This window comes from Gobio gobio (genome assembly GCF_949357685.1).
Source record: "Gobio gobio genome assembly, chromosome: 11".
NCBI lineage: Eukaryota > Metazoa > Chordata > Actinopteri > Cypriniformes > Gobionidae > Gobio > Gobio gobio.
The window spans coordinates 5,695,875-5,714,858 of NC_137104.1; the positions used below are offsets into that span (position 1 = coordinate 5,695,875).

Here is an 18,984-nt window from a genome sequence, read left to right on the forward strand (position 1 = left end):
AAATAAGATTATTTCTTTTACCTCATTTGCTATTTTTATAGCAGGTATAAACTTCATGAATTGTTATTTAGTTTATTCTTAAAACAAGTAAAAGCTATGTAAAATAATTTAAACACTAAATGTTAAACATCTTAATGGCTTAAGCTGAATACTCCATTCAAACTGTTTTGTAGGTAATTACATTTTATAAATCTTTTTTGTTGTTGTTGAGAAACTTATACTAAAACCTCTAAAAACCTCTATTGACTTTTTATAAAATCCAATTTTGCTTGACGTTGCAAACTGGTGTTTGTTATCATATTATTATTCTTTTTATTATCCATTAATGAATCGGAAGTCTTGCACAATCACAGGAAATACTTCCTTGAAAAATAAATTGGCCATTCAAATAAATGGCTGTATAAGTATTTTTAGAGCTGAATTTCCCCTTCATTTCTGCTCAAAAATGGGTGAGTTGTTTGCTAAGTGGAAAGAAAATGTCCTGAAATCAGTCAATTTATATCTAGTTATTTTGTGCTACAAGAACATTGCGGTCTAATTGATAACCAGGCTAAATAAGCATGGAGAGACTCTCTAAACAGAATAATTTAGAACAGCAGGAAATCAGATGATGGGAATGATTTTAAAGAGGGAAAATAAAAACATGCTTTGACTGTTGAGTGATTAATGATTTATATCCATACCATAATCATTTAATGTAGACCTATAGCCGTGGATTATCGCTTGCATAATTCTTTGGACAGGGCGATGCTTGATATGTTTATCATAGCCAACATGTCTTTATCAAAGCAGGCAATGGATCAACAAAAGCACAAGCTAGTATCTCCTCTACTGTTTAAAAATGTTTACTCATTCATAAGCAACCGAAGGGCACACGTAAGGTTCTTTTTTTGTATAGATTATTCATTCACAGAAGCAGAAATAATAATAACGTTTCCCTTGAGCTATAGTGGCTCATCAAACTGCTCAATTTTAGAACATAAGCAGTATTTATCTCACCTTATAGGTCATTTACAGTTTTCTCCTCGCTTACTTGAGCTTCTTCAGGAACTGTAAATACAAGAACTGTGAAATACACATTTTATTGTGATTGAGTTTTCCGCTTGAAGGGGTCAATGAGGCCGTTCTCTGACCACAGCTTGTGTTCCCATGGCAACCACAGCTGATATTACACCCCCCACCACCACCACCACCACCACCCTCAGTGTACAGAAGATAGTCTTTCGTCCACTATTCATTGATAATGCAGAGATTTGGTAAGCGTCTGAGTCCTTAGGGGTATATAAGTCTTTAAAGGGTAAACATCCCCATGAGAGAAATATATCTGTAACTCTAATGGCTCTCAGTGTTGCCATTACTTCTAGAGCACTTGGTCTCAGAGGAGATTTAGCCAAGAATTATGTCAGAATTCACTCAGAAAGGCTGTCAGATGAAGTAATGGCCAGAAAGCAGCAATTTTCCTCAAGTGTTATTATACATCTCTTCTATTCTTCATTTATCCTAATGGTTTTATTGGAAAGAGTTGCTTAAAGTGTAACCTCGCTGATTTTCAACCTGCTTGGTATTAGAGCTGTCACGATTCCTCGTTTAAATTCAAGTACTCGATTTTTAGAAATCCTCCATTGCAAATCACTCGTGTCGTGTAATCGGCAAAATACCAAAAGTGGCGCATTCCACCGATGAGAATTCATGAACCGCATTATTAGACCATTTTCTAAGGCTGCACGATATTGCCTTCAACATAGTGTCTGTTCACACCAAGTGCCAATTGCTCGTTTTGTTGGCATGTGCTATTCACACTAGCACCGCCCAACAATGCATGCTTGGGCCACACAAGATTAAAAAAGACGCACATATTTCAACATTTTCAGTGGCGTAGTCAGTAGATCAGTCACGGATCTTGGTTTTGATGCGATCGACACAGGTTTGAATCTGCCTTTTGCAGAGCTCGCTCTTCTCCCTTTTCCCATCACGCATCACATCAGAAAGGTATTTACTGTCAATAAAAAGAAAATGTTCTAAAAGTGGAAATAAAGTGCATAACGAAATGTTTATTAATAATAATAATAATAATAATAATAATAGTATTTATTGGGTAGGGTTAGGGTATAGGTGTAGGGAGGGTTTTTATTGTCCCCATCCATTTAATAATTGTAATAAATATAATCATTTACACTCTGTTATTATTGCATCCTGTTAATGTACAACAATACTGAGGTGCATCTGTCAAAATAAAGTATAAATAGTATCCAATTACTATTTACACATATAAGAACTACTTTTACACGGTGTAAATAGAATATATCACTATTTGCACCTAGTGTAAATTGCATCTACCGCTAAGAAAATATGCTATTTTCACTTAGTGTAAATAGCCGCTGCCTATATTAAAACCGACACTATCTCATGTGCAATTTGTACGAATTTGTACGTGGCTAATTTGTACCAATTCGTACGACCTCACTCATACAGGGCCGGCGCGTGCCTATAAGCGAACTAGGCAGGCAGTACAGTGAGGGCGCATTGAATAAAATAGTTATTTTTTTCCCCATTTAATTTAATTTATTTAATTATAATTTTTTTGGACATTCGTTTGAATTATTGCACTTCCATCACCAAGTTATCACTCCATTAGTTATTCTAAATCTAAATTAACTTCCCTTCATTCTTGTAGCCCACGCCCATCCCATCCCGCCCCACATTGAGCGCCAACGGTCTACATGAAAAACTCTATGATGTACATCCAAAAATATCATCAAAACAAAACAAAAAAGAAAAAAAAATCTGTACATGAATACAAAAGATGACTACTTTTACTGCTAGAGATGGCTAATAAATGTAAAGCCTGACACGCGCTTCTGAAAGGTATGCTTATGCATGTGTAGCTATATGAGAGAAAGTTACAGTATGTGGCTAACCTTATTGTGTGCGTAATATACATTTGGACACAATAATGACCGTTGAATAGATGTCCCTCCGACACGTCCTGTCATGGTTGAAAAATAGTTCCAAAATGAAAGTTGACTGAATGTACGTTGAGCATATCTGAATGCGTTTTTTGAAAATGTAATGTTGCATTTTTTCCCTATTTATGCCGTCCTACAGCTGCTATTTTTGGCCAGAGATACAATTGCCATCGGACCAATGTTTGCTGGGATGCCATATTGATATTAATAATATTTATAACCTTTCCGTGTCCCGTATGTCGAAATGACAGCTGCCGACCCAATTTATTAGCGGCCCACCGGGAATTCTTCCGAATCTTCCAATGGCTACTCCAGACCTGTACGTATAGGCTACATATATATAATATTAAACAGAATTTGCTTTTATTGACACCAGGCAGATTATGTCGACCACTGACGTCATAGTATGCTGAAACGCCGCCTCAACAGACAAATATGTATGCCTGATTCTGTAGCCCCATCCACCGACTCGTAGAGCTAAACTGATCGCGTTACCGAGCAATAAACATGCCGAAGATAGCAAGATATTGCGCTGTGCCTGGTTGTGGAAGAACACAGTCGCTGCAGAAGCTTCCTTCGGATTCTAATATTGGAAATGTGTGGTTGAACTTTATTTTTAATGAATATCCAGCTTATGCTCATTTCACCAGATTCGTTTGTAAACAAGAGACTGGATTTGCAGACAGGATGAGATCACATGAATGAATGAAGCAACACTTCAAAAATGTTTTTATATGTGATAGTATTGCATTGTTACAGATCAAATACAATGTTACATCGTGTACATGTCTAGCTAAACATAACTTACCACGTTGTCACAGGGCTCGCAAAGCCCAACATCCCAGGGATGTGCGTCGTTCACTCTCTTGACTTGATATTTGAAGGAAAAATACATTTGCCGCGCGCGCTTGTGTGTGTGTGTGAGATGCACGGTTCACGCTTATATCCACCAGTCGGGCGGGCCAAGTAATGTAAAATAACAGTAATGTTAATTGAAGGTTGATGAGAGATAAATCTTTGTGTCTTTTTGAAAAAAACATTTTGCGAGCCCTGTGGGATGAATAATTCCGGTTGCCATACTCACCGGGGAGCAGAAGCTCATTAAATATGTAAAGCTTATCCAATCATAGCAGTCGACGTTTACTTCCAAGTCTTCAGTGCGGCACGCCATCAAAACCGAGCGTGTCTTGAGAGAGGCTCAAAAACAAGGCTGAAAATAGCCTATTACTTAATCATTATGATGTGTTTGAATGTAAAAACAACACGGACGTCATAAGTAGACCTCAGACAACAGTATACATTTTTTTTAAAAAACAGTTCATGACACCTTTAATTGTGAGTGTGTGGGGTCGGCATGACGGTGTTTTGCCTTGCAGTGATGGGTAGGTTTAGGGGTGGGGTTTGAGGTTAGGTCATTCGTACGAAATCATATGAATTTACCAACTCGTCAACTACGTACGATTTAGCAAAAATTAGTGTTAGCCACCTCGTAAAATACATACAAATTGCCGTGTGATCGGGTTGATTTAAACCATTTAAAAACCATTCTATAGCATAGTACTATTGTGAATTCACAAAAGCTACAATTCAATTACATACATACATGCCCTGTGGGTTTAATATCTCTTTACATGCGTGTAGGTTACGTGCGTCTCAGCGGGCGTTCACAGTAAATGCTGATCCACGTGACCTGCATTGCTGGTATTGTCATAACTGAGATGTTATGTAATAATGCCCTCATGTGCCTGACAGTGACAAGGTGAAGGTCAGTTTTATGGCAGGGAAATATGATAGTATCACCATTTCCTTTCTGATAACAAATGGCGCACAGGATCCACTCTTGACTTTGGTTTAGCTAATAATCTGACATCCAGGGCGGAAAACAATTACTGTAATCTATCCTTGACTAGATGGACATGGGGATAGGTTGCCAAGGGACTCGACAGAGAGATAAGGTGGCGACGCAAGGACATGTCTGAGATCACATCAAAGATACCCGGAAGAGCTGATGTACATATAAAATGAGAGGATTTTCAGTGGGAGTTTTGATGATGTGGCTTGTTGGTTGTGTTTTGAAATCTTAGCTTAACTCACAAACAGGTGAAGGTGCGAGTGTGCAGCAGCTGTGCGTCAACAACTGATCTCCTAACAAACCTTCCAACCCATCCGGGTCCTTTGGAGCTCCTTGTAATGAGGATTTGAAGATTTGATTTGTACCCCTCATCCTGTGCAGCTCACTGAAGCATTCATTTCCAAGAAACCATGAATATGTTGACCTTGGTTAGCTGCTGACAGCTGCTCGATTTTTAAATTAATTAGTGTTTGAAAAGCGCTCTTAGCCCGAAAAGGTGTCGAAATGCCTTTGTCACACAAGTGGAGGCTCAGGAAAATGTTAAATGACTAATTATAGATGTAAAATGTCAGTTCTGTGCCATAAAGAATTTGAGGAAAGTTTGGTTTGACAGGTAATAGACAGTAATTGTGGAAAGCGGGGTCTTTATTGCCTATATTCGGGGTGGAAGGATTGCAGAACAGCTTCTTTTACAGTGCATTAGGATATACTGTATTTATGTGCATTTGCCTATACAGGTTGCTGATGTTGCATCCAAGCTATTGGGGCGTGAATTGTAATGAATGAGTTTGTGTTTTAATGTGTCGTCTGGAGCGTTTATAGTCTTTATTGATGGCGTACAGCGTTTTGTGCCATTTTCGATACTCAACGAGCGATAAGCAAATTACTTAAGATGTCTAAAGTGACATAAGTGATTGAAAGACGTGCTGAAACATCATTTGTGATAATATCCTATGACAAATGGCTCTCGTTTACAAAAGAGAAATCCGTCGCCATCACCATAATTCTGGTGTGTAGCCATTTCTGCCAAAATTTTGAATGAATCATGTGCGTTACGATTTTATGTCAGGGTTTCTATTCGAGTTTATATTGATAGAAGTTCTCTGCACTGTTATGGGATGACGTGCCGCATCTTAAAAGGAATGTGATTATAACTAAAGGTTAGATTTGTTTTCTAATGCTTGAAAAAGTGTTACGGCAAATAGCGCTATGTGTAATCTCAGTGCATTTTAATATACCTTTAAAAGTGGTTTAATGTCATGTCATTGATTAAGGTCAACAGTCCTATCCTCGGTTTAAATGCGTTATCACTTGAGGAACGTCTCATTTGCAGGTCTCATGTCAAATTATTTATTCAGCATAAACCTTTTAAGAAGAAATTGGTGCCAGAGCAAATTTCCATCTGCAGAATAATTGACTAAACCCTTTGGATCTGGACGTGCCTTTGTCAATAGCGTATTTAAATCTTCTAATGCTTTTTCAAAATCAGTTTTTCATTGGTTTTTATTTATTTATGGCGATGGGCTGATTCAGTGGGTGGTTAATGGATGCTCAGTAATGAAAGCGAGGTTCCATTAGGTGTTGATAGAATGATTTAATTTTCAACCGGATACTGTAGGTGTATTAATCACCTACCATTCTGAAACTGCGTCCTCCAGATATTCAGTTTAGTATAAAAGAGACGTTATATAATGTTTAGACGTGTCAACTTCAGGAAGTACTTATGGGTGACTGTAAAGGATGCTCCAGGTCTAATTCTGGCATGATGTTGTTGATTAGCATACAATAGGGATGCACCGATATGAACATTTTGGCCGATACCGATAACCGATAATTCTTAATATTTGAAAGCCGATAACCGATATATTGGCCGATAAATCTAAATACAAATTTTAATAAACTCTGAGAGCCTGATTACAAAAACAAAAGGCTCACCATTAAAAGCCATGTCCCAAACACTTCAACATAAATCAAACCTATACACTACAGTAGCCTATTTGAACCAGTGTGAGATTCCTTACCTTTTCAAATTAATTTTACACTCCTATGGCCACATTTTTTTTTTTAACACTTTACAATAAGGTTTAATTTTTGTTAGTATTAGTTAACCAACAATGAATGAACAATACTTCAACAGGATTTATTAATTTTAGTTCATGTTAATCTCAACATATTCAGACCCAAAGTTGTGTCTTTTAACATTAGGTATGAACTGTGAATGGACTGTTACAAAACACAAACATTTTATTACTAAAAGAAACAAAGGTTATTGCTCTCTGTTTGTTCATGATAGTTAATGCATTAATAAAATGAGACCTTATTTGTAAAATGTTACCAAAAATTATATTGTCTAAAAAATACAAATAATATACCTAAATAATGCAAACAAGTAATTGAAGAATCAGAATGCAAGTGCATGAAATAACCTCCGCACATACGATAAAGAAATGGTTTTAATCAAACCATATTGTTGATGGAAATGATACGAGAACAATAAAAGTGCTAATTATAAAAAATAATGCTTCTGTGTTTTTGAAAAAAAAAATATGTTTAATATTACAGTAATAGTAAACATCTGTAATATTAGTCTAGTCTATTAGGAATAATGTTGCTGTTTGAGAGCGCGCTGAAGCTGGAGAGAATGAACGAACAACCATAAACTGAAGCGCTTAGAAGTTTAATTAACAACTAAACGCATCATATATGAGAACAATCAGATATTTATACAAAATAAATATAATATTACAACTTATATTAGCACAAAATCACGCATAGGTGAAGGGTTATAACTCCTGTGGATGCTCTTCCCCTGTTTGAGAGCGTGCTGAAACTTAAGATGATCACCGGTACAGTGAAGCACTGCGGGTTATTGACTTAACGAAACACATCCTATATGACTTTAATCAGATGTTTATACTACAAAAACGTAATATTACGACTTACATATGCTTAAAATGACGCGAATGCACAAGCGAACTTGACTGTGCTGGTCAGAATGCGTTGTTGACGCTTCCCACAACAGCGCGCTGAAAAACAACTAACCCCAGAGAATTCACTACGTTTTATAACAGAAATATTCTCATTGCAGTGTTATGTATAGGACAGTCCCAGTAGTTATTAATGCTGTGCATTTCTGTTTGAAATGCGCGCGCCGGTACAATGAAGTGCTTTACTGCATCGTTAATTAACTCAACCAAACGCATCCTATATGGGATTATATACACAAAATAATAAATATAATATTACAACTTACAATGGCACAAAAGGCTGTGAATGCACAAGCAAACTTGACTGTGCTCGTCATGAAGGTGTAACTCCGTGGGCGCGCGCTGAAGCTAAAGACCGGTACAATGAAGTGCTTTACTGCATCGTTTATTAACTCAACCAAACGCATCCTATATGATATTACATACACAGAATAATAATAAATATAATATTACAACTTACAATGGCACAAAAGGCTGTGAATGCACAAACGAACTTGACTGTGCTCGTCATGAAGGTGTAACTCCGTGGGCGCGCTCTTCCCTCAACAAACGCGCTGAAACACAACGCTCTTTTACAGCCTATTCTATTCTCATTATCATTTTATGTAGATTATAGAAGACTTGCGCTGCACATGTTGCACATAACTGTATTTTCCTTTTCGAAGTGATTCCAAACATATTTAGAGCAATTCAAACCCATCATGGTGGACAGCGCGTCTGTCTCAGCTGAAGGAAATGATACATTATCTATCGGCTTGACTATATCGGTCAAATTTTCTTATTGGACCGATAACGATAACATCAAAAATAATCATTTATCGGCCGATAACGATATGTTGCCGATATATCGTGCATCCCTAGCATACAATATAAATTCAACTCATCCCTCAGGTTTTTAAGAATTTCTGATTACAGTAAGATTGAAAAGTATAGCAGCAATGTACATGTTTGACTGGTGTGTGATTGGATCACTTAGATATTCAGTCAATCTACTTTGACTATAGGCTACACTGTAAAAAAATAAGCTGTTTCAACTTGAAAAAAAGAAAGTGTTTGTGCTGCCTTAAAAATGTTAAGTTTAGTGAACTTGAAATGTGAAGATATACATAGTGACTTGGATATTTAAGTAGCCTGGATGCCAGCCGAACTTAGCCCCAGTTTGGTCTGGACTTGATCCGTTTTGGAGCAACTATGCTGGAACCAGAGCTGTTCGGACCAATCAAATTGTCAGGGCGGGCTTTAAACGATGATGGACAGATGATCAACAGTAATGTCACCAAAGAGCGCTTGGGTTGAATTTGTTTACTAAACAGAACTTGTTGGTATATGCATTCGCCTTCACTATTTTTCTCAAAAATTATGATCGTGTTTTAAGTACTCCGTGTATCCTTAAATTCTTTTTACAACACCGGCAAAGATCGCTTACACTCATCTTCTTCTTCTACTTCTTCCAGTGTGCGTGCAGTTGAGTTCTGTTGACAACTATGCGTCGCTCCGTTGCTCTGATTGGTTGTAGGCTGTTTGAGTGCTGAGCAAGTGGCAACCTCCCGCAGTTTCTCTTGAAGCCAATACGGAAGTGACATATACGGCAATTCATCGACTGGCCACTAGGGACATGCTCCAGAAGGAGCAGAATCTCATTGAGCTCCATTTTAAAATGCCCAACTTTACAGCAGAAATAAACATGTTTACAGTCTGGTACAAATTGTGGTTTTGGTCTATACGGCTAATTTTGCCCTTCATGACAACTTTGAGGGGGGTGAATTTTTTTATAACTCATTTACATTATATAAAGCATTAAAGTTCTGCATAATTAAGGGCGTGGCCACTTTGAGTGACAGGTGGATAGCCATTTATCTGCTGTCTGTTAGTCATCACGTTACTTCAGCTCCGCCCACGTCCCGCCTTTTTGCCCATTTTCTATTATCCGGGAGTGAATGGCAACGGCCAGCTCGTCCCTACTTTACACTTCAAAACTGCTCATCAGAATCCTATTGGTGTCGTCACGGACACTACGTCCATATTTTTTTACAGTCTATGGTGCAGAGGCATTTTCTTTCCTGGTTCGGTTGAAACACGCCCCATAATCACAGCCCAGTGGAGCAGGAGCAGACTCATATTCTGACTAGAATCTGAGTATGAATACGTCAGGCTAATATTTGAGTTGACTTAAAATTTGAATTAAAAAAAAATTCTTAAAAGGCCCTAGTTTAATGATCTGAGCGCATGGTCTGAAGTGCATGGAGCAGGTGCACTTGGAGTCTGTCCGAATCCACTTTTGCTAGTTTAAAAATGGGAAAAATGGTCTGCGCGCCAGGCACATGTTCTAAAAGGGTTGTACCTCGTCTCTTAATGAGTCATGGGTGTGTTTTGGGCGTAACATGCAATAAACCAATCAGTGACTCATCTCCCATTCCCTTGAAAAGCCAGTTGCACTCGCGCCATGGCGGATTCGCTATTGGCGGAATTTGTTCGCGGAAAAACTGAACGCTTCTCTAGCGAGGAAACGGATCTGCTCGTCCAATGAAACGTTACTTGCTCGTCATTACTGCAAATAGGTAGGCTAATTTTGATACATGCAATGACTATCCACTATGACAAAAATAATCGTATATATTGTAATCCTTTTATAGTGTGTACGCACATTGTGTACCTGCCTATAGGCTCATATTACTAACACACCCTTTAAATAACACAAAAGTACTGCGCTGTTGACTGAGAGTAGGTTTTTGTTGGTCAATGGCGCAGTCGTTTTCAGTTCCTCAAACAGCAACGCGCCAACCTGGTTTTCAGACCAGCACACCCATGAGCGAACAGATGGGCGACAGTGCATTTGTTGTCTAAACAACGTGGCACTGGATGTGAATATTATAAAAAAATTTGCAAAAAACACTTGCGTACGATGGGACCCAAAATTTTAAGGCAGCACACAGTTTTTTTTTTACAGTGTAAATGCATATGCATGCATGTATATTATACAGTACATGCAAGGATACCAAAAAGTTGCTGTTTACAAGCATTACCACTTCTAAAATGGTGGTCTAACTTGTATAGCTCAAATAATAAACAGAATTTTGCTAAATGATTCATGCAAAACTTTATCAAAAATACAAGCTTGCGTCATGCTTTTCAACCTTCTGGAGACTGGCATTGTAAATGCGTTGCTGCAACTGTGATTTGATTGTGAACTGAAAGAGAAATGGATTGAGTCGGTTATATTCTGTGTCTCGCAGCATTGTGCCTCAAATATGGTCTATAAAACGTATTGTACCTAGACCAGTCCTTTAATTAAAATGTTCTTTGTAAGTGTACTTTGAAATAATGATACGTCTCAAGAAGCAAGAGAAATTTGTCGTTTTAAATCCAGGAGACATTAATGGGCCAGGATCAGCTATATAATAACTAGGGGAGTTTTGCTTCAGAGCGGCTGTAATACATAGTTTTGATCTGCTACTTCTGACTTTTTGCACTGACAACTTGATACACCCTAGAACTGATTCTGATTCAATTGAGGATCATTTTGAGGATAAAAAAATACATATATTTCATTCATTTTTGAATGAGTCAATGACTCACTCATAAAGATTTTGAACGAATCTCTTGAATGAATGATTCAATGACAAATACATTTTTAACAGTCTCTTGTCGCCACTACTGGGGTAACAATGTAATTGATTCAAGTTCCATAGACATCAGTGTTCATATCTGAACTGTAAACTTTTATCCCAGTACATCTGTGGAAATTTGAATTATTGTAAGACAGAAATAATGACACTGTGTGGTTGTAAAGACTGCTTCATATCTATACGTGACAACAGCTCTCTCCGGCTCAGAACGCAGATCTGAACGTAATCGTACTTGTCAAAGGTCGAATCATTGTCATTAAGGAATAAGATCGAGTGGGTGTTTAAATCAAGATCACAATCTTTTAATGCATGGCTAACCGTTCAACTCTAATATACCCTTTTATTTGAGGTATCTGAATTTGTATTATTATTATAATCTTACATTGTTTTTGGAGGATTTGATTGGCATTAGACTTAGATGTTGTGTCATGTGCTTGCATTTTGATAACGTCACTGCTTTTAGCTTTTCTCGATGTGAAAGTGATCTTGGAAAGCATATGGACCTAAAAGTGTTTTGAACAATGAAGCTACAAATGTTGGAACAGCGTTTGCTGTAAGATTATGTAAGGGTGGGCAAACAACACATTTCATTCATATATTTATAGGCTGTGTGAACTCTCAAATTTAGGCCCCTCTACCACAAACATGCAATCTTTATATAAAAATATTCAGTCTCTAAAGGAAGTAATGTGCACTTGTACGACCTCTCTAGGTAGTATCCCTACCATGTTCTCTTTTCCCTGTGTCATCCATTTCAAGACAAAAAATTACCGCTCTGTTATGGGAAACACAGTTGTTTTCTATGAATACTCATAAATCCCAACGCCAAAAATATCACAGGTGCGGTTTTAAAATGTAAAATTGCTTATAGCTCCATGTGTTCAAATGATTACTTACAGAAGAATTTACTGGTAGAAAATCACTCCAATTTCATGCATATATTAGACAATTAATGGATGCTCTCATTTCTGTCCGTTACCGATTTCTAGTCACATCACCGGGGTTCATTTTCAGGTCCGTCTTCCCATGTGACGCCCAGGAATTGTTTGCGTTGCTTTGCATTCATGAAGCATTTATTAACTAGCTGATTTAATGACATGCTCCATTTACAAAGGGGAAAAGAGGCATTAATGCAAAGAAAGCATTTTCCACAATGTTTTCAAGAGTTGAGTAGATGTTATTACTATTAATAGGTTTTACATTCCCAACAAGACTTCTGTTTGACCTTTGACACGCTAGGCTACATGCTTGTCTTGATTAGCCCTATTTGTCTGCATGCATGTCAAACAGCCCCTTTCCTCCCGTAGGAATGGCGTTCGCGGCACAAATACTTCTGAGAGGCATTTGACAAAGTCTGCTTCACATCCAAAGGTGTAGACATGCAGCACAAGCCGAAATCTTCCCCTTGTCAAGGTTGACAACTGAACAGAAGTCCTGTCCCACCACGCCTTTATTAATCTTCACTTTTTCATTTTATGCCCTTTCTTTTTATTCAACACATGCCCATATTTTCTGTTCGCAGAGCACTTTGGAAATTGTCGACACTGCTCTACTTTTCTGCTCTTCTCTCTCATGCGCTTGATGATGGTTTATTTTCTCAATGCTGACAAGTTTATTTAAAATCTGTTTCACCTGATTTCATGTTTTTTTGTTTCATTCCCTTTTTTAACTAGTGAAAAGGTCTGTAGATTTCAAATCTAGAGGAGTAAAATTATTCCCTGGCAAAGACAACAGCAACAAGTTTTCTATCTGTGAGTCTACCCTTTGTTACTATTTTATGGTAAATCTGTGTTCCTCGTCTGGAGCCGATTACAGCAAACAGTGACTGTAAGATCATTGCAAGATCATCTCGTGCTGTAGGCAGTTATCGGATGAATTTCAGTTCCCACCAATGTCTCGCAAGCAGAAGTTTCCAGGCCATTTAATTCAACCCCCCACTGAGAGTTATTTCCTCAAAAGCATGAATGGCAGTTTAGCGTAAAATTGTGATTTGTACACCATAATGAGGGCGTGACCTTGTGGCTCGTGGTATCGTCGTAAAAATTCATTTTTAAACTGGCATCCAGTTTGGATTAGCTTCTCCCCGTTTTGCTTTCACAAACAAAGATTTCTATACGGCTGCAGCTGAAGCCCTTTAAATTATGGATTGACTGAAGTATAGAAAAGGTTTAACCTTGTGAGTTATGTAACAGACATCAGACATTTATGAGCGTAGTTCACCTAGGCATGATTACGTCATTTGGTTAAACAAGACACAAATTCATGTTTCTTCACTTTAATTTTCCAGCACGCACTCTCTAAAACATTAAACATTTGTGTTTTATTTCAGTGAATGCTTAGTATGTATTCAATTATTAAAACAGTTGTGCTAAGATGGAGCCAGTCCTGTCGATTTAAATAGCTCTTTTGATTCCCTCAATCAGGGGTTTTCAAACTTTCTGATGCATATGATCGCTAAATATAATGATAAATATGAATGTATTGAAATAAAATATAAAGGCAGATATGTTGTCGTGTATAAATACCAATTAACACTGTGTAAGACAAATAGTAATCTTGATATTATGAAGAAAACATCGTGTCTGCATACTACTGTAATTATATTCGATGTTTTTATATATATATTGTCCTAAAGGCATGAAAACCTTGAAAATAAACATTTTCAGTTTCATTCAGATAAAACAAATAGTGCTATTTACAGAAAATGTGGATTTTCTTTATATTAATTGTGATTTTCTATATATTAATAATTGTATTTTCTATATATTAATTATTTTTTGAAGCCCTCTTGGGGTCCCTGGGCACCCATAGTAAAACATATTGTCCTTGTAAAATGGAGAAGGAAAAATAGTTTTATGCCATCAAATTCTGAAAGACAGTCCAGCATTGCAAATGAACTGAAGATATGCAGCTACAGTCACTTCAGCTCGAGATAAACTACAGCATGTCTCCCATTGACCAAATATTTAAAAAACCTGCAATGATCTTCAACAGCGTCATGTTTGTTTTAATTGACTCTTTTATTTTGTTGAGTCTTATGTTTAATTGAGTCTTATTTTCCGTTGAATGTATTTGTGTTGTCAGTGAGTGCCATGTTTTTCGATTTGGGTTCATTTTTTTCATTGCTTTATTTGGGGATCGTTATCTGCTGATATTGCTTGCATGACCAATCTCGCTTGCCATTTCCAAACCAGCGGTTTCTCTGTCCGTCAACAACACAACACAGTGAGCAATGTTTGCACCATGCGGTTCTAATCTAGTACCCATTGTGAAAGTTATCAAACTAGATTGCAACTGTCAAACAAGGGAAATATCCACTATTGCAATATTTGTCTTGTAACTTGCATATTGTTGTGAATGATGCACTGTAAGCAACCCTTCCATAATTTCAGGCCTTTTCCAATAGAGGAATCTTTTAATGTTTCCATTAGCTTTTTACTTGTTATAGCTATTTTAAGCCCAAAGTATACTTCGGCCGTCCGCGTTCCACGTACAACAGCGCATGCTGTCCAAGTCATTGCAGCATATCCTTCTCCATCGTTTTTGTTTTGGTTCTTGTTCTAAACTTTGCATGCTATGGCGGATCTGCTACATTTCTTCTTCTATCCTTCTAAGCGAATGTCCTGTAAACGGCTCAGACTGCCCTCTGACGTCTGGTAGAGTATAAAAAAGCAATTGTACTGCACGGGTCAATATGAGATGGGAGGAAAACTTAACACAAAAATGGGGAGCAAAAATTGTTTGCATGGGAATGCAAAGGTTTTTTGAGGGAACGCAAAGTTTCTCAGGGTAACGCAAATGTTTTATGAGGGAACGCAAAGTTTCTCTGTGGAACACAAGCGTTTTGTAAGGGAATGCAAAGTTTCTCAGGGGAAAGCAAACGTTTTGTAAGGGAACGCAAAGTTTCTCAGGGGAACGCAAACGTTTTGTAAGGGAACGCAAAGTTTCTCAGGGAACGCAAACGTTTTTTGAGGGAACGCAGAGTTTCTCAGGGGAACGCAAACGTTTTGTAAGGGAACGCAAAGTTTCTTAGGGAACGCAAACGTTTTGTGAGTGGACTCAAAGTTTCTCGGGGGAACGCAAAAGTTTTCTTAAGGAACGCAAAAGTTTTCTTAGGGAACGCAAAGTTTCTCAGGGGAACGCAAAAGTTTTGTGAGGGAACGCAAAGTTTCTCGGGGGAATGCAAGTGTTTTGTGAGGGAACGCAAGTGTTTTATGAGGGAACGCAAAGTTTCTCAGGGAACGCAAACGTTTTGTAAGAGAACGCAAAGTTTTTCAGGAAATGCAAAAGTTTTGTGAGGGAACGTGAAGTTTCTTGGGGGAACGCTAACATTTTATGAGGGAGCACAAAGTTTCTAAGGGAACGCAAAAGTTATGTGAGGGAACACAAAGTTTCTTGGGGGAACGCAAACATTTTGTGAGGGAATGCAAAGTTTCTCGGGGGAACGCTAACGTTTTATGAGAGAACGCAAAGTTTCTTGGGGAAACTCAAACGTTTTGCGAGGGAACACAAAGTTTCTCGGGGGAACGCAAACATTTTGTGAGTGAACGCAAAGTTTCTCAAGGGAACGCAAACCTTTTGTGGGGTAACGCAAATGTTTTGTGAGGGAAGGCAAAGTTTCTTGGGGGAACGCAAACGTTTTGTGAGGGAACGCAAAGTTTCTCAGGGATCTCAAAAGTTTTGTGAGGGAATGCAAAGTTTCTCGGGGAACGCAAACGTTTCGTGGGGGAACGCAAAGTTTCTTGAGGGAACGCAAACATTTTGTGGGGGAACGCAAATGTTTTGTGAGGGAAGGCAAAGTTTCTCGGGGAACGCAAACGTTTTGCGAGGGAACACAAAGTTTCTCGGGGATCTCAAAAGTTTTGTGAGGGAATGCAAAGTTTCTCGGGGATCTCAAAAGTTTTGTGAGGGAATGCAAAGTTTCACGGGGGAACACAAAAGTTTTGCATGGGAAAGCTTTTGAGAGCAAACTCAAAAAATCATATTAATAAATGTTTTCCTCCTAACTCAAATTTTGTTCGTCACCATGTACATTTAGGCGCTCCTTATCCATCGCTCATCCGCATTTGAGTGTTTGAAAGCTGTGCGAACACGATGGAGTGGAACACGGAAAAATGAAGTATACTCAGGCCTTTAGATGTAGTGCTGAAAGCATGCTAGTGAAAATGTGCAAAATGTTTCTCAAACTCATGAGACAAAAACAAATGCAGAACATAGTATTAAATACAGTTCAGCTTTGAATATATTGCTTTGGGATTGTTAAACCCACACACATGCTCTGTATTTATAGCGTATTGTCAGACACACCGTCTTTTGTTAGATTTATATAGATCTGGGTATAATGCTTTAAAGTGCTTCTGGCACTGTGTCATTCATAGATCCCTACTAAAATGACCTTAAACTGAACTCTTTACTTAGGTGTACTGCTTACCTCTCAAGTGGAGACAAGAGAAGCAAAGTAGAACAGCTAGTGACTCCCCTCTAATGCTTTTAAAATATGATTTAAACATGTGCTTCTGAAAAGAGCCCATCCTGTTTCATTGTAAATGCAACTTGCCTTGTTGCATTCAGAATCTAGTGTTAAGAAAGCAAATGAGCCTGAGGTGTAAAGAATTTTCTGTGTGGAACAAAATGTGTGCATGTTGTATAAATGCTGGTTTTCCATGACATCATGCAGTTAATAGAATTAAGATTGAAAGTTTACAGTCCACCGAGCAATCGCTGACCTTTTAGCTTTTACGTAATGAAATTTCAAGTTATGATTATGTTATCCTAAAGTGTTTAAACGTATGGAATAAAACATAACACACACATCTTCACGGAAATTCACAAAGGCCAGATATTTACCGCCTTGTGTTACTACCAATTCGCACTGTTGTCAGGCAGAACTTCAATTGTGATTTTGAGTTCTAAACACTTAAAATTTTAATGATTTTGCTGCTAAATAAGTTAATTAAACACCTGTTTGAGTTATGATGCTAAAACATGGTCTTTAAAGTAATGGTAAGTTATGATAACTTGATTTCTTTATTAATGACAGCATTAGTTGTGTTTGGTTTTCAGTGTAAGTTGCTCGAAATGTGTGGCTGGTACTGTGCCTTTAGTAATATATCATTCTGTCTCATAATCAAAAAATTAACTAAAACTTGAAATGTGTCGTTTAATACCATTTCATTTTTTTGTTCCTTTTCATTGTTTTATACATATGTTTACCTGAAAATAAAGTAAAATTATTAAGGTTATTAATATATTCATTTTTTTAATAGTAACTTATGGAAGCTTGTTTTCCGCCACTGAATAAAAAACGTAATTGTGACTTTTTATGTCACAATTTTTTGTTCTCTTTTTCCTCGCAATTGCGAATTTATATCATGCAATTTTGAGAAAAAAAGTGAGATAAAAACGTCCAATGTTTTATTCAGTGACTGAAACAAACTTCCATTGTAACTTCATAAATTTTGTCATTTATTTTGTATTTTATTTGGTCACATTCCAAATCTATAAACAGCTCAGCTTAACTGTATTTTATATTTATTTAAAGTCAATTTAAACAGACGTTAAATATCTTAAAGGTGCTGTGTGTAATTTGTTTTTGACTAAAGTATCAAACACCATAAAATGTTTGTTTTTTTCGGGAAAACAATAGAGCCAGTTATTCTTACATTGAAATGTGCGTTCCGTATCGGAATGTCTGTTTTTGTTTTGGTCTGTGTGATCCCGCCCACTACCAATTTAACCAATAATATTTCGACACTCTGGGTTGCCAGTTAAAAAGCTCTATGACCAGAGACATACTAAAATGCAGATAAATCAACAGATCAACTTACAGTGTAAAGGCCTGTTCACACCAAGAATGATAACTATAACGATAACTTTATTAGCATTCACACCAGCAGATAACGTTCTGTTTATTCTAAACGCATGCTGTAGTTTTGTCGTCTGCCGCTTTAAAGGCTTGAGCTCTTAAAGCAGGATTGATTCTGATTGGCTGTCAGTGATTTTATCATTCATCCGATGGATAAAATCGTTCTGAAAGTGATTCCAACTATATAATTTGTCTGTGCCGTTATTGTTATAGTTGTGGTGTTGACTCTGCTATGTGATTTTGAGAACTGTATCGTTATAGTTAACGTTCTTGGTGTGAACAGAGTTTAAGGCTTGATAGCATTACTGTCTTCAATCTGGCAACCCGCGTGAGGATCGAGTCTGAGGAGGCGGGGGCGGGGGAAACAAGTCTCTCCAATATTTTGAATTTGGACTGCAGTACCCATTTCCACCCATTTACAGCTGTCAATATTACATACTGCATCTTAAAAGGTGCACTGTGTAAATTTTAGCGGCATCTAGTGGTGAGGTTGCGAATTACAACGCTCACCCCTCCCTTTTAAAGTACATATGGAAGTCAACACAGAATGTCGTCGTCCGAGACAGCAGAGAGTAGCCAGCACTCTGCAGAGAAGTTTGTCCGTTTAGGGCTAATGTAGAAACATGGAGGCACAAAATGGCGACTTCACTGTAAGGGACCCGCGGTGTGTGTAGATAGAAATGGCTCA

At 37.6% G+C, this 18,984-nt stretch overlaps 1 protein-coding gene across 1 annotated transcript in view; it reads left to right on the forward strand.

The window, feature by feature from the left end:
- The window catches only part of csmd3b (CUB and Sushi multiple domains 3b), a gene marked incomplete at its 5' end in the record, with an annotated part of 796,761 nt that overhangs the window by 343,909 nt on the left and 433,868 nt on the right, over positions 1–18,984 (forward strand). Inside the window, one exon of the mRNA XM_079829185.1 lies at positions 13,105–13,182. Within this exon, the coding sequence (XP_079685311.1) occupies positions 13,105–13,182 (78 nt within the window). The remainder of the gene's footprint in view (positions 1–13,104; positions 13,183–18,984) is intronic.